Source organism: Rhinopithecus roxellana, chromosome 5, assembly GCF_007565055.1.
Source record: "Rhinopithecus roxellana isolate Shanxi Qingling chromosome 5, ASM756505v1, whole genome shotgun sequence".
NCBI lineage: Eukaryota > Metazoa > Chordata > Mammalia > Primates > Cercopithecidae > Rhinopithecus > Rhinopithecus roxellana.
The window spans coordinates 48,582,611-48,607,667 of record NC_044553.1 but is presented as its reverse complement, the minus strand read 5'-3'; the positions used below and the strand labels follow the sequence as shown (position 1 = coordinate 48,607,667).

Here is a 25,057-nt window from a genome sequence, read left to right as displayed (position 1 = left end):
TCTAATTTTTGAAATGTTTTGTAGAGATAAGGTCTCATTATGTTGTCCAGTCTGGTCTTGGACTCCTGGGCTCAAATGATCCTCCTATTTTGGCCTCCCAAAGTGCTGGGATTACAAGCATGAGTTCCTGGTCTCAAATCCATTTTTCTTGTGTCGTTTAAAGTAGTAAAAGAACATCTTGATGCCAACTTCATGTATATATTTAAATGCTATTGTTATAGTTAATGGAATGTATACGTAATAGAAGCTTTTGAATCATTTTTCTGGTGTTTTTTTTTTTTTTTTTTTGAGGCGGAGTCTCGCTGTGTCGCCCAGGCTGGAGTGCAGTGGCGCCATCTCGGCTCACTGCAAGCTCTGCCTTCCAGGTTCACGCCATTCTCCTGCCTCAGCCTCCTGAGTAGCTGGGACTACAGGCGCCTGCCACCACGCCCGGCTAGTTTATTGTGTTTTTAGTAGAGATAAGGTTTCACTGTGTTAGCCAGGATGGTCTCAATCTCCTGACCTCGTGATCCACCTACCTCGGCCTCCCAAAGTGCTGGGATTACAGGCTTGAGCCACCGCGCCCGGCCCTTTTTTTTTTTTTTTGAGACCAGTTTTGCTCTTGTTGCCCAGGCTGGAGTGCAATGGCGTGATCTCAGCTCACTGCAACCTCCGCCTCCCGAGTTCAAGCGATTCTCCTGTCTCAGCCTCCCGAATAGCTGGGATTGCAGGCATGCAGCACCACACCTGGCTAATTTTGTATTTTTAGTAGAGACAGGGTTTCTCCATGTTGGTCAGGCTGGTCTCAAACTCCCGACCTCAGATGATCTGCCCACCTCGGCCTCCCAAAGTGCTGGGATTACAGGCTTGAGCCACCACGCCCGGCCCATTTTTCTGTTTTTATTAAACATACTTATTGCCTCAAGTACTTACCATTTATTCTTCCTAACTGTAACATTGAGCTCTTTGACCAACATCTCCCCGTTTCCCCTTAACCCCTAGCCTCTGGTAACCACCATTGTGCTCTCTGTTTCTGTGAGTTCAGTTTTGGATTCCACATAAAAGTGAAAACGTGGTATTATGCCTTTCTGTGCCTGGGTTATTTTACTAGGATAATGTCCTCCAGGTTCATCCATGTTGCACAAATGACACAATTCCCTATTTTTAAAGGCTGAGTTGTATTTCATTTTGTATATATATCACATTTTCTTTATCCATTCATCTGGTATGGACACTTAGGTTGGTTCCATAATGTGGCCATTGTGAATAATGATATAACAAACATGGGAGTGCAGATATCTCTTTGATATACTGATTCCAATTCTTTTCAATATATATTCAGAAATTGAATTGCTGGATTATATAGTAAATCTGTTTTTAGTTTTTCGAGGAACCTCCATCCTGTTTTTCAAACTCCCGTGCTGATTTACATTCCCACCAACAAGTGTACCTGGGTTCCCTTTTCTCTACATCCTTGCCAACATTTGTTATCTTTTATCTTTTTGATAATATCCATTTTGACAGGTATGTGGTGATATCTCATTGTGATTTTAATTTGCCTTTCCCTAATGATTAGTGATGTTGAACATTTTTTCATATATCTGTTGACTATTCATATACCTTCTCTTGAGAAGTATCTGTTCAGTATCCTTAGCCTAGTTTTTAATTAGGTTGTTTTTTTGCTTTTGGGTTGTTTGAGTTCTTTACATATTTTGAATATTAACCCCTTAATCAAACGTATGGCTTGCAAGTATTTTCTCCCATTCCATGGGTGGTCACTTCACTCTGTTGATTGTTTCTTTTACTGTGCAGAAGCTTTTTATTTTGGTGTAATCCCATTAGTCTGGTTTTGGTTTTGTTGCCTGAGCTTTTGGGGTCAAATACAAAAAAGTATTGCCCAGACCAATGTTATATAGTTTTCCCCTATGTTTTCGTCTAGTAGTTTTACATGGATAATTTTTCTAATACATATTTCAGAATCTCCATTGGTGGCAATAAATGTTTTTTATTGTATAAGTAGAAAATCTTTTACGTAGTGGAATATGTAAACAGATGATTGGTGTCTTAATGTTAGAGCATTTTGATAACAGGTAACCATAAAACTACTCTAATCACCATATCCTTTCTCGTGTTTGTGGACTAGGCATCATGTGAAGTTTCTGTTTGCTCCTGCAGATTTACTCTCTACTCTTCTGCATGCTGCGTTGTACTTTGGCATGTATGCACTGTATTAGTAGACTCCTTTGTTTTCTGGCGTTCTGTTGAGTTTTGCCAATGTGAGCCACCAGCAGGAAATTAGAGGGCAGGGAATAAAATGAGGTTGTGTTATTTACTCTTCACCATTCAGGTTCTCGGATTCCTTCCTTGTTATATGCCATGGGTAACTGGATTTTCTACTAAGGCCACAGCTACTATTGAGAAGCCTTCTCCATTTGGGTATTCTCCTGGGGTTCCCGGTAACTGCTCTCTCTTTTTACCCTTTCAGATATTGGGTTTGTGATAGTCCATTTTGTGCTGCTATAACAGAATACCACATACTGGGTAATTAATAAAGAACAGAACTTTATTGGCTTACAGTTGTGGAGGCAAGGAAGTCCAAGATTGAGGGACTGGCATCTGGCAAGGGCCTTCTTGCTGCGTCATTGAACATAGCAGAAGGCAGGGGGGTGAGAGAGAGACAGAGAGAGAAGGGGACAGAGCTCATGATTTTATAACAAACCCAGTTCCATAATAATGGCATTAATCCATTCATGATGCTGGAGCCGTCATGGCATGATCACTGCTCATTCAGTCCCAGCTCCCAACACTGTATATTGTTTCCAACACACGTTTTTTAGGGGACACATTTTAACAGCAGCAGGGATATTAATGGTTTTTTCAGTGCTGCTAGCCCTGGGGTACTATTCTGTTCATTGTTGGAAACCCTGTCCACATCTTTGTAGATAATACCCTATTAGACAATTAAAAAAGTTTTTTTTAATGTGTATAGCCTAAATCTCACCACTACTAGCCAATTTGAATGTATCATTTGGTTTCCTGCCAAGACCAATACAACAGCCAATGCTTATACATTGGAGTACTTTTTAACAACTGAACACAAACCTGGCTTCACTTAATGTTAAGAACAGACTTTTTCTGTTTCGTTTTAATACATCATAAATATGGTAAGACAAAGGAATTTTGAAAAGGTCCTATATTTACATAGTACATTTGTAAAACAGACTCAATTTTTAAAACCCTGATATTTAAGATAAATTTTTAAGATTAATACTCCTGGCATATAATACTAATAGAGCATAAGAAGTGGAGGCCTATGCTAGACGTGGTGACTCACATCTGTAATCCCAGCACTTTGGGAGGCCGAGGCGGGTGGATCACGAGGTCAGGAGTTCAAGATCAGTCTTGCCAAGATGGTGAAACCCCATCTCTACTAAAAATACAAAAATTAGCCGGGTGTGGTGGTGGGTGCCTATAATCCCAGCTACTTGGGAGGCTGAGGCAGAGACTTGCTTGAACCTGGGAGGCAGAGGTTGCGGTGAACTGAGGTTGCACCACTGCATTCCAGCCTGGGTGACAGAGCGAGACTCCATCTCAAAAAAAAAAAAAAAAGAAGTGGAGACCTAGATCTTTTTATAATCTTATAGTAACTCACTTCAATTTTACCTTAGATGTACCTTAAGAATAAACATATTTTCTCTAATTCTCTTACGTATTAATTTAGTTTCAGTTAATATTCCTCAAATATGTATATATTTGTGTAAGTTTATATATATCTATCTTAAAAATATTGTTATAGGCGGCCAGGCGCGGTGGCTCACACCTGTAATCTCAGCACTTTGGGAGGCTAAGGTGGGCAGATCACAAGGTCAGGAGATCAAGACCATCCTGGCTAACATGGTAAAACCGCGTCTCTACTAAAAATACAAAAAATTAGCCAGGTGTGGTGGCATGCACCTGTAGCCCCAGCTACTCGGGAGGCTGAGGCAGGAGAATCGCTTGAACCCGGAAGGCAGAGGTTGCAGTGAGGCAAGATCACACCACTGCACTCCAGCCTGGGTGACAGAGCGAGACTCCATCTGGAAAGAAAAGAAGAGAAGAGAAGAGAGAAAAGAAAAGGTTAAGAAAATTATAAGGAAGAGAAAATATATTTACTGTTCATTAAGTGGAAAGTGGATCATCATCATAAGTCTTCTTCCTCATTGTCTTCACATTGAGTAGGCTGAGGAGGAAGAGGAGGGGTTGGTCTTGCTGTGTTAGGCATGGCAGGAGGTGGAAGGGGAGGTGAGAGAGAAAGGCGTACTCGCTGTAACTTCATGGAAATACATAGTAATTTCTGTCTGTCTTTTTTATACTTTTCATTTCCCTAAAAAATGTTCTATGTGGTAACAGTTCTTTTCCCACCATTTGCTTTAGTTTCACTACCTGTATAGAAGGGTCCATGTTGTAAAAGAAGTCAAGTAGTCTTGAAAAAGCAGAGCCCTTCTGCCAGATTGTCTAATGTCAGTTTCTTTTCTGGCACTGCTGCTTTTACATCTTCTTCATCATCTGGCAGTGGTTTGGAGGCACTCATCTCTATCAAGCCATTTTCTGTTAATATCTCTGGTGTGTCTGTTAGCTCTTGAATTTCTCCAAGATCTAAATTTTGAAACCCTCCACCCCCCAGCCCACCTTTCTTTTCATATCTACCATATCTTTCATGATTTCATTGATTGGCTCTGTCATAAATCCTGTGAAGATGTGCACAACACTTGGACACAGTTTTCTTCAGCAGAAATTTGTTTTGTGTTTGATGTCTTTCACAACTTTTTCTATAACAATGGCATCTTCAGTGGTGTAATCCTTCCAGACTTTCATGATGTTTTCTTTATTGGGGTTCTCTTCTCTTTTTTTTTTTTTTTTTGAGACAGAGTCTCGCTGTCACCCAGGCTGTAGTGCAGTGGCGTGATCTTGGCTCACTGCACCCTCCATCTCCCAGGTTCAAGCAATTCTCCTGCCTCAGCCTCCCGAGTAGCTGGACTACAGGTGCACGCTGCCACGTCCGGCTAGTATTTTGTATTTTAGTTAAGATGGGGTTTCACGATGTTGCCCAGCCTGGTTGCAAAACCCTGAGCTCAGGTAATCTGCCCGCCTCAGCCTCCCAAAGTCCTGGGATTATAGGCGTGAGCCACCGCGCTCAGCCCACGGTTCTCTTCTATAGCGTCAACAGTACTTCCCATAGAGTAATGTGTGTAATGAACCTTAAAGGTCCTTATGACCCCATATCTAGAGGCTGAACTAGAGATGTTGTGTTCAGGGGCAAGTACAACACTTTGACGCCTTCAGTGTTGAACTTGTGGGGTTCTGGGTGGCCAAGAGCATTGTCGAATAACAAAAGAACTTTAAAAGGCAGTCCCTAATTAAAAGAATACTTTCTGACTTCAGGGACAAAGCATTGATGGAACCAATCCAGGAAAAGGGTTCTTGTTATCTAGGCCTTGTTGTACAGACAAAAGCCTGGTAACTGGTGTTTATCTTTTTCCTTTAAGGCTTAGGGGCTAGCAGCTTTATAGGTAAGGTAATAATAATAATAAACCAGACTGCATTTGTACAAAATAGTAGAGTTAGCCTACTATCCCTTTCTGCCTTGAATCCTGGTGCTTGCTTCTCTTCCTTACTAATAAATGTCTTTTGTGGCATGTTTTTTCAGAATAGGCACTTTGATCTCCATTAAAAACCTGTTCTGATAGATATCCTTACTTCTCAATGATTGTCTTAATGGTGTGTGGGAACTCATCTGCTATCTTTTGGTTGGCAGAAGCTGCTTCTGTTGTTTTGTTGACATTTTAAAAGCCGAACTTCTTTCTAAAATTATCAAGCCATCCCTTGCTGGCATTAAATTCTCCAGCTTTAGATACTGTGTTAGGGTTCTCCAGAGGGACAGAACTAATGTATGTATATATGAAAGGGAGTTTATTTATTTTTTTTGAGACAGGGTCTCCCTCTGTTGCCCAGGCTGGAGTGCAGTGGTGCGATCTTGGCTCACTGCAACCTCCGCCTCCTGGGTTCAAACGATTCTCCCATCTCAGTCTCCTGAGTAGCTAGGATCACAGGCGTGTGCCACTATAGCCCAGCTAATTTTTGTATTTTTATTTATTTTATTTATTTAGAGACGGAGTCTTGCTCTGTTGCTCAGGCTGGAGTGCAGTGGGTCAATCTCAGCTCACTGCAACCTCCGCCTCCCGGATTCAAGCGATTCTCCTCTCTCAGCTTCCCTAGAAGCTGGGATTACAGGCGTATGCTACCATTCCTGGCTAATTTTTGTATTTTTAGTAGAGACAGGATTTTGCCATGTTGGCCAGGCTGCTCTTGAACTCCTGACCTCAGGTGATCCAGCCACCTCAACCTCCCAAAGTTCTGAGATTACAGGTGTGAGCCACTGCTCCTGGCCTAATTTCTGTATTTTTCGTAGAAATGGGGTTTCACCATATTGGTCAGGCTGTGCAAGGGAGTTCATTCAAGATAATTGGCTCACATGATCACAAGGCAAAGTTCCACAATAGGCTGTCCACAAGGTGAGGAAGAAGGAAGCCAGTAGTGGCTCAGTCCAAGTCTGAAAGCCTCAAAACCAGGGAAGCTGACAGTGCAGCCTTCAGTCTGTGGCTGAAGGCCTGAGAGCCCCCAGCAAACCACTGGTGTAAGTCCAAGAGTCCAAAGGCCAAAGAACCTGAAGTCTGATGTCCAAGAGCCGACGGAACAGATGAAAGCATCCAGCACAGGAGAAAGATGAAAGCCAGAAGAGACTCAGCAAGCTGGCTTATTCCACTTTCTTCTGCCTGCTTTGTTGTAGCTGCACTGTCAGCCCCTTGGATGGTGTCCACCCACATCAAGGGTAGGTCTTCCTCTCTGAGTCCACTGACTCAAATGTCAGTCTCCTCTGGCAACACCTTCACAGACATACCTAGAAACAATACTTTACCAGCTATCTAGGCATCCCTCAATCCAATCAAGTTGACACCTAATATTAATCATCACAGATATTTTACCGTCCTTTTGCTTTAAGCTGTCATAACTCTGCTTTTTCTTGAATCATATTAATCTATAGCTATGCCTTTCTTACAGGCAGTCCTGCAGCACATAAAAGCTGCATTTTCAATACAAGATAAAAAGTTGGCCGTGCACGGTGGCTCACACCTATAATCCCAGCACTTTGGGAGGCTGATGTAGGTGGATCACTTGAGGTCAGGAGTTGGAGACCAGCCTGGTTAACACGGTGAAACCCCGTCTCTACTAAAAATATAAAAATTAGCCAGGCATGGTGGTGGGTGCCTGTAATCCCAGCTGAGGCAGGAGAATTGCTTGAACCTAGGAGGCGGAGGTTGCAGTGAACCAAGATTGCACCTTTGCTTTGCACTCCAGCCTGGGTGACAGAGTGAGACCCTATCTCAAAAAGAAAAAGGAAGAAAAAAAAGATATTTGGTAAAAGTGCAAGGTTTTCATGCCTACTGGCATAGCTGCAGGAACAGCTTCACAAATTTCCTTTTCTTTCTTTCTTTTTTTTTTTTTCTTTTTACAATAGTCCTTACACTGGATTCATGTAACTTGAAATGGCAGGTAGCCACAGCTGCAGACCCCAACCTTTGGTATATATCAAGCAGTTCACCTTTTTCTTGTAATGTCATGACTGTTTCCTGCTTCTTGAGAGCACTTCCAGCATCAGTTATGGCGCTTTGTATTAGTCCTGTGGTGTTATTTAAGGTTTGTAGTATTGTACTAAACATGTTGAAAATTATGTAAGAACCACAAGAGATCAATTTTTACTGTGATTTACAATTTACTGGAGAGATGAACTGCTCACCTAGAGATGATTAATGTCACATGGCATTTTAAGCAAATACAACCCTTGAGCTCACTGCAATAGCAGCAGGAGATGGCTAAGAAATTATGGTAGTATATTATATACTGCAGTTAATTTTATGCAGTTATGTTTTTTTTTTTTTTTTTGGAGACAGAGTTTCACTTTTGTTGCCAGGCTAGAGTACAATGGGGCAATTTTGGCTCACTGCAACCTCCGCCTCCTGGGTTCAAGCGATTCTCCTGCTTGTTCAGCCTCCCGAGTAGCTGGGATTACAGACGCCTTTTGTATTTTTAGTGGAGATGGGGTTTCGCCATGTTGGTCAGGCTGGTCTCAAACTTCTGACCTCAGGTGATCCACCCGCCTCAGCCTCCCAAAGTGCTGGGATTACAGGTGTGAGCCACTGTGCCTGGTCCATGCAGTTATGATTTAATACTATATCTTTATGTTTGAATACATTTCTGTTGACTGCAAATGGCACAATGTAATGTCTGTGCGGGAAAGTTTTGATAACTCTTATAAAATTAAAAATCCCACATATTTTTATGATAATAAATGATAAACTAGTGTCTACATTTATTTTATGCATTCACAGCATACTTTTTCTTGATTTTTTTGATATTTCTAGTCTATGGGTTCATCTGAGTTTTTTAAAATTGTTACACATTTTCAAATAATGTTTAATATATTTATTGAAAGAAAATCCATTAATAAGTTGATCCACACAGTTCAAATGTGTGTTGTTCAACTGTATGCTTTCCTCCAAAGCATGCCTAGTCCTTTTCTAAATAGTTTTTTGGCCTTATCACGTATTATGTGTTATTGAAATTGGTTCCTTTCCTTGTACTCCTGCCACTGTTTCCATTTGCTGTAAACCATAAGATCAGAGCATCTTAAACAGAGCCACTAAAGTAACCCTTGTCCCACATAAAAGACGCATCCTGCTCTGAATGTAGAAGATATAGCGGATTTTATCCAGGGTGTCAGTAATACATAGTTTTTTCTTGGCTGAATCTGTTTGCTTGGACATTTGTTCTTCAGTAAGTAGAGACAACGGAGCTGCATTACTTTGTCTCTTCAGGCACAGTATCACAGAAACTGGCGTATCTACTTTTTATGGCACTGCTGTGTTATGTTGATTTCTGTTTTCACCCATACACTCAGTCTTTTTTTGTTTTTTTCTGAGACGGAGTTTCACTCCTGGTGCCCTTGAGTGCAATGGCGCGATCTCGGCTCACCACAACCTCTGCCTCCCGGATTCAAGCAATTCTCCTGCCTCAGCTTCCTGAGTAGCTGGGGATTACAGGCATGCGCCACTATGCCCGGCTAATTTTTGTATTTTGAGTAGAGATGGGGTTTCTTCATGTTGGTCAGGCTGGTCTCGAGCTCCTGACCTCAGGTGATCCACCTGCATCAGCCTCCCAAAGTGCTGGGATTACAGACATGAGCCACTGCGCCTGGCCCCATCCACTCAGTCTTAACAGATATTCTTGTGTTTGCCTTTTTAATGCCCTTTTAATCATTAGTATATATAAGAAGATTATGGACAAGTTTTTTTCTTTCTCCCCTCCTTGGAAGCCATATTAAAACAATTATTGTCCAGACACAGTAGTTCACTCCTGTAATCCCAGCACTTTAGGAGGCTGAGGCGGGTGGGTCAGTGGGGCCGGAATTTGAGACCAGCCTGGCCAACATGGCGAAACCTCATTTATACTAAAAATACAAAAATTCGTGCAATTGGTGCACGTCTGTAATCCCAGCTACTCATGAGGCTGGGGCGCGATAATCAATTGAACCCAGGAGGCAGAGGTTGCAGTGAGCTGAGATCGCGCCACTGCGCTCTAGCCTGGGTGACAGAGTGAGACTCTGCCTTAAAAACAAAAACAAAAAAAACCCAAACATTATTAATGCATTTGATTCATTGAAGGCTTTATGCTATGTTTTCTTTGGATAAACATATTGGTACAATGAAGCATGCCTTTATCACTGGCTTCATCTAGAAAGGCAGATAACATCTGTTTGGCAAGCTTCACAAAATTCATTTGGAATTACAGAACCAAGATTAACTATGTAGGTGTGCATTGTGGATTGCATTTTGCCAGTGGTCCTGGCTTACCAAATATGCACTGAGCTTATCTTGGGTTCTACGGTCTAGCCCTTTTTTAAGACTTAAAGAAGGGATGCAGTTTCAGCTTTCTACCTATGACTAGCCAGTTTTCCCAGCACCATTTATTAAATAGGGAATCCTTTCCCCATTTCTTGTTTTTGTCAGGTTTGTTACAAAAATTAATTCAAGATGGATTAAAGACTTAAATGTTAGACCTAAAATCGTAAAAACCCTAGAAGAAAACCTAGGCAATACCATTCAGGACATAGGCATGGGCAAGGACTTCATGACGAAAACATCAAAAGCATTGGCAACAAAAGCCCAAATTGACAAATGGGACCTAATTAAACTAAAGAGCTTCTGCACGGCAAAAGAAACTACCATCAGAGTGAACAGGCAACCTACAGAATGGGAGAAAATTTTTAGTCTACCCATCTGACAAAGGGCTAATATCCAGAATCTACAAAGAACTTAAACAAATTTACAAGAAAAAAATCAACCCCATCAAAAAGTGGGTGAAGGATATGAACAGGCACTTCTCAAAAGAAGACATTTATGCTGCCAACAGACACATGAAAAAATGCTCATCATCACTGGCCATCAGGGAAATGCAAATCAAAAACACATACCATCTCACACCGTTAGAATGACAATCATTAAAAGTCAGGAAACAACAGGTGCTGGAGAGGATGTGGAGAAATAGGAACACTTTTACACTGTTGGTGGGACTGTAAACTAGTTCAACTATTGTGGAAGACAGTGTGGCAATTCCTCAAGGATCTAGAACTAGAAATACCATTTGACCTAGCCATCCCATTACTGGGTATATACCCAAAGGATTATAAGTCATGTTGCTATAAAGACACATGCACACATATGTTTATTGCAGCACTATTCACAATAGCAAAGACTTGGAACCAACCCAGATGTCCATCAATAATAGACTGGATTAAGAAAATGTGGCACATATACACCATGGAATACTATGCAGCCTTAAAAAGGGATGAGTTCATGTCGCATGAATGAAGCTGGAAACCATCATTCTGAGCAAACTATCGCAAGGACAGAAAACCAGACACCGCATGTTCTCACTCTTAGGTGGGAATTGAACAATGAGAACACTTGGACACAGGATGGGGAACATCACACATTGGGGCCTGTCATGGGGTGGGGGAAGGGGGGAGGGATAGCATTAGGAGATGTACCTAATGTAAATGATGAGTTAATGGGTGCAGCACACCAGCATGGCACATGTATACATATGTAACAAATATGCATGTTGTGCACAGATACCCTAGAACTTAAAGTATAATAATAAAAAAAAGACTTAGAGAAACAAACAAAACTTACCTTGCCACTTATTTGTCCCTTAATTTCCCACCATTAAAAGCTCATTTGATGTTCCCTTACATATCCTGCTTAATTTCTCTGAACCTTAATTTCCCTGCTATAGCATAAGTATGTCAGATGGCGTCCTTAAGTTTCTTTCTATTGACTGAACACCCTCTCTGTGTTGTATTTACAAATAGTGGAAATGAAAATTTAGCAAGACAGGAGAAAGGAAGGCTCTGGATTATCAACTCATTGCAGACTGCGATTACCAACTCCATTTCAGCAGCTGCATCTTTTTTTGATTCTTCTATGGGCTTAAGATGGTGGTAGTTATATGGGTGAATGTAAAATTTCTTTGTGGAATTTTAACTCTAAAGATTTTAAATTGTTGATTGGATTGCAGTCTCTTTGTAGTACTGCCTATACAATATTCTTGGTGCCTACCAAGTATTTGACTACTTCATTCTGGCCTAAATATATGGAATGAATTTAGGTATGACTGTTGCTAACCTGATTTCTTGTTGCAGACAAAACTTACCTGGGGCCCATACTTATGGTTTTACATGCTTCGGGCTGCTACATCAACTCTCTCAGGTATTGCTTTTCTGCTTGAATACTGTATAATTGCTGTAACATGCTTCAGCAACAGGAGCTTTGCTAAATAGGATGTTTCCAAACTGAAGGAGAAACAGTAGGGAGTTAATCACTGTCCTCAGGAGCTAGCTAGCTTTGGGAGATAGTAACCTAACTTGTACTTCACATTAAAACATTCTTCAGCTTCCAGCATAGTTTTTTTTTTTTTTTTTAAGGAATGAAAAATGACTATATTAGTTTAGATATGGTTTTCAAGTTCTTAAACCCTTTCTTTTAACAGCTATTTTGCTGCTTTGTCATTTGGTTTCCAATTGATAACATTCTCAATCTGTCTCACTGCTTATTCTAAAGCTTGTATTACAGTTAATTTATATTTGTATATCATTAATATTTCATTTCTTTTTTTTTTTTTTTTTTTGAGACGGAGTCTCGCTCTGCCACCCAGGCTGGAGTGCAGTGGCCGGATCTCAGCTCACTGCAAGCTCCGCCTGCCGAGTTTACGCCATTCTCCTGCCTCAGCCTCCCGAGTACCTGGGAATACAAGCGCCTGCCACGTCGCCCGGCTAGTTTTTTGTATTTTTTAGTAGAGACAGGGTTTCACCATGTTAGCCAGGATGGTCTCGATCTCCTGACCTCGTGATCCGCCCGTCTCGGCCTCCCAAAGTGCTGGGATTACAGGCTTGAGCCACCGCGCCCGGCCAATATTTCATTTCTTTAACTGAGATGTGACTAAGTCATATTTGAAGGAAATGAATTATCAACTTATAACTTAATAATGCGAATTTAAAATATAGGTTTTAAATTAGAAAGCTTTCTTCTGTTTCCATTTTTAACTCCCTCATAGCTTTTTATCACTTTCTGCTTTTTAATTAGAGCTAGTTGTCAATAGTAATTGATTCAACAAACATTTACTGAGCACTCAATATATGCTAGACAGGTTGGTGTAATGGAAAGAGCATGAGCTTTAGATTCAGACCTAGCTTTGAACTTTGGATCTGCTTTATCAATTTGGGTAAGTTCTTTAACCTCTCTACGCCTAACCTTTCACAGTGCCTGGCACATGGCAGGCACTCAGTGAGTGTTATACTACAAGCCATTCCCTTCCTCCAGCCCAATGATATCCCAGCTTTCTGAGTATACATTTTTCTTTTTTGAGACAGAATCTTGCTCTTTCATCGAAACTGGAGTGCAGTGGTGTGATCTTGGCTCACTGTAACCTCCGCATCCTGGTTTCAAGCTATTATCCTGTCTCAGCCTTGTGAGTAGCTGGGATTACAGGCATCCGCCACCATGCCCAGCAAATTTCGTATTTTTAGTAGAGATGAGGTTTCAACATGTTCAAGCTGGTCTTGAACTCCTGACCTCATGTGATCTGCCTGCCTCAGCGTGAGGCATGAGCCACCATGCCCGGCAGTATACACTTTTCTTAAAGACATAGACATATAACAGATATACCTAGTGATAAGTGTTCTAATACACATATGAAAAGATTTGCTGGGAGTTCTGAAGCCACCAATACTTCTTGAAGAAATCAGGGAAGATATACAGAAGAGAGATATATTAGGTTTTTATAATCTCCTTGAGAGCAGGAACAGTAACTCTTGTATTCCTACAGTGTCTTACACATAGTGCTCAAGAAATGTTTATAGAATTATCTAAGTCTTTTAACTTTTGTATCTTCAGTGTGTGACTTCCTTGGAGAGAAGATTGCATCTGTTTTGGGTATCAGCACCCCAAAGTACCAATATGCCATTGATGAATATTACCGGATGAAGAAGGAAGTATGCCTCCTTTTTACATTTTCTTGATTCAGTTCGGTATGCCATGGACTTGATGGGTTGCATAATGAGTGGATGTGTTTTCTAACTGCCCAACATATAGCTCTCTTATGGTAGGCATTTCATTCTAGAATCATTAATTTCTTTTATCAAAGTAACATACATGTAGGGACATGGATGCAGCTGGAAACCATCATTCTCAGCAAACTATCGCAAGAACAGAAAACCAAATACTGCATGTTCTCACTCATAGGTGGGAATTGAACAATGAGATCACTTGGACACAGGAAGGGGAGCATCACACACTGGGTCCTATTGTGGGGAGGGGGTGGGGGGAGGGATAGCATTAGGAGATTTACCTAATGTAAATGATGAGTTAATGGGTGCAGCACACCAACATGGTACATGTATATATATGTAACAAACCTGCACGTTGTGCACATGTACCCTAGAACTTAAAGTATTAAAAAAAAAAAAAAGTAACATACATTTTGGAATTCTTTAAAACTGGAATTTCCCTGCGATCTCTGTGCAAAATAAGCTAGATTTCATTGTCTTAGTGCTATGTGAGATGCCTTATATACATTATTTAATCTCCACACACCTCTTTTTGGATTATTCTAATTCTAAGATGAAGAAACAAGATACTTAGAGCACATGGACTAGATGCAGGACAAGTGGAGTGGGTTCGACACAGACCAAGTACAGGAAATGTGTATGTGCCAGGTGTTAATGCACAAAAATTTGAGGGCAGTTTAAAAATAGTGAGGTCTTAAGGTGAGAGTGAAGTGAATTTTGTCTTAAAAAATAAAAGCCTTTAGTGCTTAAGAGCATGGGCTCAAGAACCAAAGGGTTTGAATTCAGAATCTATTCTGCCACTTAAAACTTTGTAACCTTGGACAGAACACTAACCCCTCAGTAAGCCTCAATCTCCTCATCTTTGTAATGAGAATTGCAGCATGCATGCTTGGGGGCTGCTCTGCAGATGAAATACATTAATTTATAAAACGTTTGGAACAGCACCTAGTGTGTATTGGTGAACACAACAAATATTGGCATCTGCTATTCTTCAAGCAAATAGAGGGCAGCAATTCAGGTAAAGCTAGAATGTAGAGGCATGAAGGTACATTGTTATGGTTGGGGAAATGGCAAAAATATAATAGTTTATTGTCACTGGGGCATAAGGTACAATGTGGGAGTAACAGGACATGAGCCTGGAAAGGTCAGCTGACTTAACATTTGTTACATGGTTTCAAACCTGTTTAATGAACAGATAAGTACTTCTTAACACTATAAGCCTTACTTAGAGCCTCATTATCTCATCTGGACTATTATACTAGCCTCCTAAATGGTGTCTCTCTATTCTCAAGCAAGCCCCAGAGTAATCTTCTGGGGCTACTCACTGTGTACTGACTACCCGTTCTGCAGGGTCCAATACAAATGCCACCTCCTCAATGAATTTAGTAGTTCTGCAACGAGAAATTATTTACCCTTTCAAAATCTCTACATCTGTCATAATACTGTTTTTACATGTCTTAACTTCCCTACTAAGTTGTAAACTTCTTGAGGGAAGGTACTGCCTTATCTGTGTGTTTGGTGCTTATGGGAAAACTAACTATGCTGTATATCATTTAGTAAAGGAACCAGCCTATTCAACCGAATAGACTGACACCCTACAATTGAAGTGATACAGTTGAAGCTAACTTTTTATTTAGCTTAGACTTAATGAAAGAAATATAGTCATTGTCAAAGTTAATTCAGGTCTCATCTAAGTGACATAGTGCTGGACCCTGTTTTTAAAAAATAACCTCTTTTGGGCTGAGTGCGGTGGCTCACGTCTGTAATCCCAACACTTTGGGAGGCTGAGGTGGGTGGGTCACTTGAGGTCAGGAGTTCAAGACCAGCCTGGCCAACATGGAGAAACCCTGTCTCTACTAAAAATGCAAAAATTAGCTGGACATGGTGGCAGGTGCTTGTAGTCCCAGCTACTCGGGAGGCTGAGTCAGGAGAATTGCTTGAGCCTGGGAGACAGAGGTTGCAGTTAGCCGCTGCACTCCAGCCTGGGCGACAGAGCAATACTCTTTCTCAAAAAACAAGAAAAAAACTACTTTCCTTAAAATGTTTTACAGTAGTTATTTTGATTAGAGAGCAGGAGAAGGGAAAATATGTCTTAATTAGACCAAACTGAATTGAACATGACACTTTTTTTTGTTTTTTTTTTTTTTGTTTTTTAAACATAAGCTGACAGTGGGGAAAACAGCACTATATACCTTTTGGACTTTCATATTTCAACTATTCTTGATGTTGCCCCCTTTTTTAGGAAGAAGAAGAAGAAGAAGAAAACAGGATATCTGAAGAAGGAGAAAGACAATATCAACAGAATAAATTGCAGACTGATTCCATTGTTCAGACGGATCAACCAGAGACAGTGATATCCAGCTCATTTGTGAATGTCAATTTTGAAATGGAGGGAGACAGTGAAGTAATTATGGAAAGCAAGCAAAATCCAGTCTCTGTCCCACCGTAAAATGAAATGACTATCAAGCTTTAAACTCTTAAGTTTTTTTTTAATATAGAAACTTTCACATTTTTTATTCAGCGGGACTTCATACAATTATTTATATTTTAAATTATTAAAATATCTGGAAAGGGAAAATGTTTCTTCATTTTTAGGATCTATCTAGCAAAAGCCAGATCTGAAATTCAGATATTTGTACTGTTTTTACTGTGCATAGAATTAGTGCTTTGGTTTTAAAATGATCTTTTAAAAACGTTAAGGACATCCTAGAGCCTTAATAGTTAAGAAGAGTTAAATTATCAAGCCTGTCTATTTGTACGTTTGCTTTTTTAAAAAAAGGTAAGTTGCTGATTAAGTCTAATTGTAATTGATAATTCCATAGTCTTAGATTAAAATGAGGATATTTTCTTCTAGATTTTCTCATGTTATGCCATGCCTTTATATATCTAACCATTAATTCACATTAAGGATGCTTCACCATATAATAAAAGGAGCAAGATGGAAGCACTTTGAATTTTCTTTCATTGAGAATAACTTTTATGTAAGATTCTGTATTTATAACACCAGATATTAAGATAGGCTTCCATTTTTTAATGCAAGCCACTTAATCTTGTATTCTATTTCAGGACTCAAATAACTAGCTTTGAACATAAAATTAAAACACTACTTATGGAATAGATTTATTAATGTTAAACCTAGTGAATATCCATGTGGCATCCTGGTTATGTTATCCGTTCAGCATTCATCCTATAGAAAAGTGGTTTGGAGGAGATTGGGGGATAGTGGGACAGGTACAGATTTAATCCATCAGGAGCAATTAGATATTGTATAAGGTGTAATGATAGCCTAACGAAATTACCCGACATTCATCATTTAGAAGTAGCAACAGTGAAGACTAGACAGTTTACCTGAATTTGTTTGGCCACTCCTCTACCTACTTGGTTATTTGTAAACCTTATAAAGGTATATATTGTGAAGCTAATTTTGAAAATATTCCTAAATATGGCCGGGTACGGTGCTTATGCCTGTAATCTCAGCACTTTGGGAGGCCGAGGCGGGTAGATTACTTGGGTCAGGAGTTTGAGACCAGCCTGGCCAATGTAGTGAAACCTCATCTCTACAAAAATACAAAAATTTAGCCGGGTGTGGTGGTGCACGTCTGTAATCCCAGTTGCTTGGGAGGCTGAGGCAGGAGAATCACTTGAACCAGAGAGGTGGAGGTTGCAGTGAGCCGAGATTGCACCACTGCACTCCAGCCTGGGCGACACAGAGAGACTCCATCCTGGGGGGAAAAAAATACATATATATATATACACACACACACACACAATTTCTAAATGTGTGTATAGAACCTTTTATCAGTATAACATTGATTTATAATTAAATGTGGGTGAGGAAGAATGTGTGGAGTATTTCAGAAATTTTGATCTTAAAACCATTTTCAGAAACTTAAAACTGTTAGAAATTAAGTTATATTAATAGCCTTCTAAACAACATTAAGTTTTCAATCTTAATATATCTATATAAAATATAGTGTCGGAAAGTAACATCATCAATATAGTGGGTCTGTAATGGAAATCTGTGTCAATGAACATGAACTGAGTTCTTCAACTACAGGTCAAAGGATAATTAAACTTTTCATTAGGAGTGTTCAGCTACATGGATTTATGGAATGGTGGTTCATAGTAAGTGATAGTAATCTTTTTATTCATGGGTGTAAACCGTTTATAACTGAGTGCTCAAAAGATTAATCTTTTGATTATATAATGTCCCATGAATTATAGTTTACCAATAGTTCTAAAACATGCTAACCTAACCTTTTCCTTCTAATTTAACTTCATTCGAGATAGTACCTCTCACTCACAGATATTTATTTGCTTATCAAGTGAAGGTAGGTATGTCTAAAAGTCATCTTTTGAATCCTCTCTCCCTAGAGGTAATAGTATCTAGCGTTTACCCAGAACATTTTATGATTGTAATAAAAGGAAGTAGTGACTTACGGAGGTTTTGTTTCTTGAATTTTACTTTTGCTACTTGTCCAATAGTGGCTAGTTTATCAATACAGTTATTCACTGTGCCTTAAGTTTATACTGTTTATGCAAACTATAAAATTTCCCATAAACGTATTCAGTGGTTTGTCTTATTTTAAGCTGCTTTCACTCACTTTTTCCTACTTCCTTTTCAGTCCTTTTAAGAATTCCAGTTCCAGCTGGGTGCGGTGGTCCACGCCCATAGTCCCAGCACTTTGGGAGGCCGAGGTGGGCGGATCACCAGGTCAGGAGTCTGAGACCAACCTGGCCAACATGGTGAAATCCCATCTCTACTAAAAATACAAAAATTAGCTGGGCATGGTGGCAGGTGCTTGTAATCCCAGCTGCTCGGGAGGCTGAGGCAGGATAATCGCTTGAGCCTGGGAGGCAGAGGTTGCAGTAAATGGAGTTTGCGCCATTGTACTCCAGCCTGGGCGACAGAGTAAGGCTCCCCAGGAGGCCTCAGCCAGATCCTGCGCTCAGCCCGCTGCTGGGTGGCCTCTCTTGTCTCTCTTGTCGTCCTCCTGCGCCTCCTCCTCCTCGGGACCTGCATCCTTCTTCTGTGCTCCCTGGCAAACCACACCTGGGATGTGGGAGTTCAGGCTCTCCAGGAAGCCGTTTGTTCCGCTCTGAAGAGCGCCCCCCTTGACTGGCCGTGAGCAGCTGTAGTGGATTGCAGGGAAGGGAGGTGGATGTTCCTGTAGAGACGCCGGGGTCTTACCTGGGGAGAACGGAGCCTGCGCTGGGCCGGCCGCCCTCCTGAGGAAGGGGACGGGACGGGAGGAGCCTCTCGTGGACAAGGGGCCAACCTCCTGCCCTCCTTCCCTCCATCCCAGTCTGTTGTGAGGGAGGGCGGGGCCCAAGGTGATTTCTATGCAGATCTTCAATTATCCAGGCTGTGAAACAAATACTTCTGTTTTTAAGATCAGAGGAAATCTCCTTTTGTTTGTCTGCCTTTTATTTTATTTTATTTTATTTTATTTTATTTTATTTTATTTTTACTTTTTTTGAGAAGGTGTTGCCCAGGCTGGAGTGCGGTGGCGCGATCTCAGCTCACTGCAACCTCCACCTCCCGGGTTCAAGCAATTCTCCTGCCTCAGCCTCCTAAGTAGCTGGGATGACAGGTGCCCGCCAACACATCTGGGTAATTTTTGCATTTTTAGTAGAGATGGGGTTTCACCATGTTGGCCAGGTTGGTCTTGAACTCCTGACCTCAAATGATCCACCCACCTCGGCCTTACAAGGGATTGGGATTACAGGCGTGAGCCACTGCGCCCGGTCCATTTGCCTCTTAGTTAGAACATGTATATTTAATGTTTTAAATTTCTCTTTTCCGGTTCAGAACAGTAGCGTTTCTTTTTCGTAGTGTTGCTATGAATATCCTTTACGATTAGGAGACTGGGCTGGCTGCCCACTGGAGAGTGGTATCACTGGGTCATGGTCACCATCTGCCCCAGCAGGGTCCAGAGTGTTTAGAGTCTTTCCTGGGCGTAGATACCCTTTTGTCTGACGTTCAGATAAAACCAATCACCATATTCAGTGAATCAAAGAGATCAGAGCTGGGAACGGTTAGTGCACATCCACCTCTCCCGAGAGTGTTCACGCCTCTTCCACGCGGGGCTAGGCTGCTGCTGAGCGTGGTTCTACTGGCTGTGGGTGTGGCCTCTTTCCTCAACCACAGCCATCGCAGGCCTGCCACAGTTTTGATTCTTCTAGAAGAGAATGGGCAGGCAACACAAGAGAAACAAGATATGTTGGATTTGAAACCTTTAAAAATTATTTCCTCAAACATTGTGTTTATTTTTTGCCCATACCTAATTTGATAGCAATTTAGAAAAGATTAAAACTGAAAAAAAATTTCCCTTATATTAAGTCTTTGAAAGGCATCCAACTTAGTTTTCATACAATGATTGTCTCTTTGGAGTCATACTTTATTGGTTTCAGTAATGTGTAACAAGTACACCAGCATAAACAGACCTAGGAGCAAACAGCTGCTTCATGCTTATAGTTCAGCTCACGGGGCCCAGCTGTGGGGGTGCAGCCTGCGCCTGTCTGTGGGCCAATGGGGCTGGTCACCTTGAGCATCTGGGAGTGTCTGGGTAAGTGATGTCTGGGCAAGGCAGCATCCACACATCTGTGTAGTTCTCACTTTGTCCACGTTATCCAGCAATGCCACCAATTCTCAAGTAAGTGTTCTCCAAGTGCATATTCAGTTAGTGTTTGGAAAGTGCATAGGTACCTCATAGAGCACCTTCAGGGGGAGCTAGGAGCCCAGGAATGAGAGCAGGTGTGAGGCCTGTACTCTCTTTGCATAGATAAAATATACATGTGCATATCTGAGGCCAGAAAGTTAGATTGGGGCCAGAATGTGGAAGTCCTTACCTGTCGGATACTAGGGAGCCACTGAGGGTTTCGGAGAGAATCGCGCCTCTGATGTGCGGCATGATGTGGGGGACAGAGCAGTCTCATACAGGGCACTCGCCCTGGCGAGAGGAGGAGGGAAGGCAGCCAGTGACCTGAGGGATTCGGTGCCTGGGTCAGGAGGGGAAGAGGGAGTGCAGGAAAGCGGATGAAGCTGCGAGTCTGCACCCCGTGGTCGGCGTTGCGCTTTGCCGGAAATCAGGAGGAGAAGCAAGTGTGTATCTGACTCGGAGATACTTAGAGACACCACTGCAAGCTGGGAGTTTGGAAATACAGGAGGAGGCTTGGGGAAAATCTGGAGCAGGGTGCATTTGGGAGCCTCTTAGGTAGAAGTGCAGGTCAAGTAGCCAGAGTGTGAGGCGTACATGTCTGGAGGGAGGAGGCCAAAGGAAAGCCCACATTTGGAAATGGAGGAAGGGTTGGGAGACCCAGAAAAGGTCCTGCTTAGAGTCCAGAGAAGAGCTGGATGGCGCAGTTCACTAAAGCCCAGAGCCGAGAGTTTCCAGGAGAAAGTCCCAAGTGTTGCTGAAAACCAGCGGGCAGGACTCCAGTTGGAGCCTGCGAGGGGAGCCTGGGTGCCCTGATCCCTGAGAGCAGCCAGAGCTTGGGGGTCTCGGCAGAAGTGGGTGGGAAGTGCAGGGAGCAGGTGGAGATGTTCCTTCAAGGCCTGGTGCTTCACACGGGCAGCCAGCCATGGACCAAGACACAGCTGGAGAGGGGCCTGAACCCAGAGCGTCTCCAGGAGGAGGAGGGAGCCAGGAAGGGCAAAGGTATCCGGAAGAAAGGGTGCAGGCATGGAGCCAGGTCCCCAGGGAGGCTGCAGTCTTCTTTCTCTGTTCATGGACTGGTTGTTGGTTATTTTGAGTTCTCAAAGTCATCCACTCGATGTGGTCCAGAGAAAGTTCCCAGGGGTCTCAAGCCCGGAGCAGGCCTTGTGCTTTTCCGAACACTGCGTGTTGCCTCAGGGTTACCGTCCATGGCTAATTCTAGCGTGTCTTTTGTTGAAGTCTGCAGAAGAGCCTCAACCAGCACCAGCTTTTGAAGAACTTATAAAACTTGTGTTCTTCTGATTCTGAGATTTTTGCCTGAAATGCCTCGTACATTTTTAACTAGGTGTTGTTAGCACTTGTGTTACGGCATTTGGATCTCTGTGTTTTTGTGACGTGCTAGCTCTGAGGATGTTTAAGATTAGATTCCTAGAAATCAGATTATAGGAGCTCTCGGCCACGCTTTATGAGTTATGTTTTGACCCCTCATAGTGGATCCCGTTGCGGTGGCTATTCTTAGTATTTGTGGAACACCTGACTCGTGATGCTAGGAGAATGTGATTTGTTTTCTTTGTAAGCCTAGAGTCTAATGACCTTGTAGAGTCTTTATACCCGTCTCTTATAAATCAGCTTTAATATACTTGAAAGTGTCCTCATTGTGCCCTTGAAAAGCAGGTGCACATTTTAGAAGTCATCCTTTTAAAACCCTTGTCTTCAGCCTGTGCCCTTTGTCTGTTTTGTCTCCTTCACTGCAACATCATGAAACAGGGACAAGGGCTAGAATCTGTTTCATACACAGAACTTGAAACAAGGACAAGGACTAGAATCTGTTTCATACACAGAGCTGAACTGTGCTGAGCGACCTGCTTTGCCGACGTCTGTTTCTGTCTTGAGAGGGAACCCAGGCCTCTTGACTTTTCCTTTTGTACATTTTCAAAAAGAATATTTTTTCCTCTCTCGGGTCCATTCCACTGTGGGATTCTCTCCTAAGGCTGTTTCTTTGCCCTCCATTTTGACAACTATGATGTAGTTTCCGAGATGATATAAGGGTAGTGAAAAGGCCTGGGAAAGAGAAAGCAGGAAGAGAAGAAATTATCTCATGATTTTAGTCAGAAGGAAATCACTCAGACAGGAACGCTATTACAAGTGGGTCAGATCCCAGGAAGTGGGATTGAATAAGTGGCATCGTATCACACACCTCTGTTTTACATTGTTGCTGTTGCCAGGGGTAACGAAAAGAATGAGTATATTCATTCCGAGGTCAAACATATATCTTTGCTGACTCTGACTATAATTAGCAGAATTCGTTCAGTTCAAGTTTGAGAATACCTTTACAGAAGAGGGTCTTCATGCACGTGTGCCTATTTCTATTTATATGTTCACACGTATTGGAGTATAAATGTGTGTGTGCTGTGTGTGAGACCTCAGTATTTGAAAGAAGAAATGTGCAGTAGAGCTTATTAATTATGAGAAGGTACATTTGGGGGATAAACCACTTTGTTTAGAATTGAATAATGGGGTCTTTGAGGGGTGTATATATGTATGTGTGTTTACATTTCTGTGTATGAAAGTGTGTATTGCATGTATATGTGTTGTGCATGTATGTGTGCCTTTGTGTGTAATGTACATGTGCATGCATGTGTATATGTGTGCATGTGTATTTGTGTTGCATGTATGTGTGTGCATGTGTTACATGTTTAGGCACGACTGCACATATGTGCAAGTAGGCATGCATGGATGCTCGTGTGTGTATAGTTATACATGTATATTTGTGCATGTTATGTCTACGTATTTACATATATATGTGTGTCAGAATGTGTATGTATATGCATGTGTGCTTGAGTGTTGTGCGTATGCTTGTGCGTGTGTGTTTGAGTGTTGTGTGTATGTTTGTGCGTGTGTGTTTGAGTGTTGTGTGTATGTGTCTGCATGTGTTATGTGTTGGTATTATGTGATTATGTGAATGTGTGTGCATGTGTCAATGTATGTATTGCATGTAGGTGTGCGTGTGCATGTGTATGTGTGTGTGTGATATGTGTCTGTGCATGCATGCATGTGCACATTTGATTTGTGAATCCTCTCTGGGAGGGGCATGTTCCTGGAGACAGTGCATGGGATCCTCCACTGTCCTCTCAGGGAGAGAGATATTGTGAAAGTTCGAGCCATTAGGTAAACATGCCTGATGTTCTATAAAATATATATTTAAATATACTACTGGGGTTAAATATATGTTAAATGGGTACAAAGCTGTTATATTGCATTAAAAGTCATGTTAGTACTTCCTGGTTAAAGGCTTTGTGAATGATTTCCTGTACATGGGACATAACACACCACACAGAATTACAGCAGGTCAATGGTATTTGCCAGGAGGTCTGGCTTACGATAGGTATTTCTAGTTGCAGACATGCAGGTTGAGCTTTGCTGGACTTAGAGGAGGGTCATTGACTCTGCCCACTGAATGATACCAGCGTCTCTGCTGCTTCCTTTTTCTGTCGGCTTCATCCAGAGCTGGGACAGCTGCTCTGAGATGCATTGTACTTTTCTCTCCAAAAAATCTGCAGCATTTGTTAGCAGTCCAGTAGCAGACCGAGTGGCAGGTCCAGGGGCAGGTCCAGGGACAGGTCCAGCGGCAGGTCCAGCGGCAGGTCCAGGGGCAGGTCCAGCGGCAAGTCCAGTGTCAGGTCCCGGGAGAGGTCCAGAGTCAGGTACAGCGTCAGATCCAGGGGCAGGTCTAGTGGCAGGTCCAGTGTCAGGTCCAGTGTCAGGTCCAGCTGCAGGTCCAGCCAAGTTTCCACATGGCCCATGTGAAAATGTACCCTCTCCCTTCCATTTTTATTTATTTATTTATTTATTTATTTATTTATTTAATTTATTTTTTGAGCAACCTGGCTGTTTATTTCACCTGGGTGCAGGCAGGCTGAGTCCAAAAAGAGTCAGCGAAGGGAGACAAGGGTGGGGCCGTTTTATAGGATTTGGGTAGGTAAAGGAAAATTACAGTCTAAGGGGAGTTGTTCTCTGGCGGGCATGAGTGGGGGTCACAAGATGCTCAGTGGGGGAGCTTTTTGAGCCAGGATGAGCCAGGAAAAGGAATTTCACAAGATAATGTCATCGCTTAAGGCAAGGACAGGTCATTTACACTTCTTTTGTGGTGGAATGTCATCAGTTAAGGCGGGGCAGGGCATTTGCACTTCTTGTGATTCTTCAGTTACTTCAGGCCATCTGGGCGTACACCCTCCACTGTAAGAGTTATCCAAAGCATCTGTGATGGTCCAGGAAGCTTCCGAGGCGATGGGACAGCATCAATCTTCAGCCGCTAAGCCGAGAAGGTGTGGGAAGGAGTCAGTCAGAGAGCCTTGGGCCAGAGCTGCAGGGACTCTGGGAGTGGCTGCTGGGAGAGTTGGACAGTCCGACTTCCAGTGGGGTCCCACACAGATGGGACACGGCTTAGGAGGAATCCCGGGCTGCGGGCATTCCTTGGCCCAGTGGCCAGATTTCCGGCACTTGTAGCAAGCTCCTGGGTGAGGAGGTTCTGGAGGAACCCCTGGCAGCTGTGGTTCAGGCATTTGGAAGTTCTTGTGTGCTGGAGATGTAGCTGGGGTTTGTCTCACAGTGGGGACAAGGAATTGCAACTTAGAAATAAGTTGGTACTTGGCTGCCTCTACTCTATTATTGTACACCTTGAAGGTGAGGTTCATTAAGT

At 42.2% G+C, this 25,057-nt stretch overlaps 1 protein-coding gene across 3 annotated transcripts in view; it reads left to right on the top strand.

Annotated features, from left to right (window-relative positions):
- The window catches only part of FAM177A1 (family with sequence similarity 177 member A1), a 40,075-nt gene extending 21,810 nt beyond the window's left edge, over positions 1–18,265 (top strand). For all 3 annotated transcript variants that reach the window (XM_010377368.2, XM_010377367.2, XM_030930022.1), the window contains 3 exons: positions 11,777–11,843; positions 13,527–13,624; positions 15,942–18,265. In XM_010377368.2, coding sequence (XP_010375670.1) covers positions 11,777–11,843; positions 13,527–13,624; positions 15,942–16,148 — 372 coding nt within the window. In that variant the 3' untranslated portion in view covers positions 16,149–18,265. The remainder of the gene's footprint in view (positions 1–11,776; positions 11,844–13,526; positions 13,625–15,941) is intronic.
- The last annotated feature ends 6,792 nt before the right edge of the window (positions 18,266–25,057 follow it).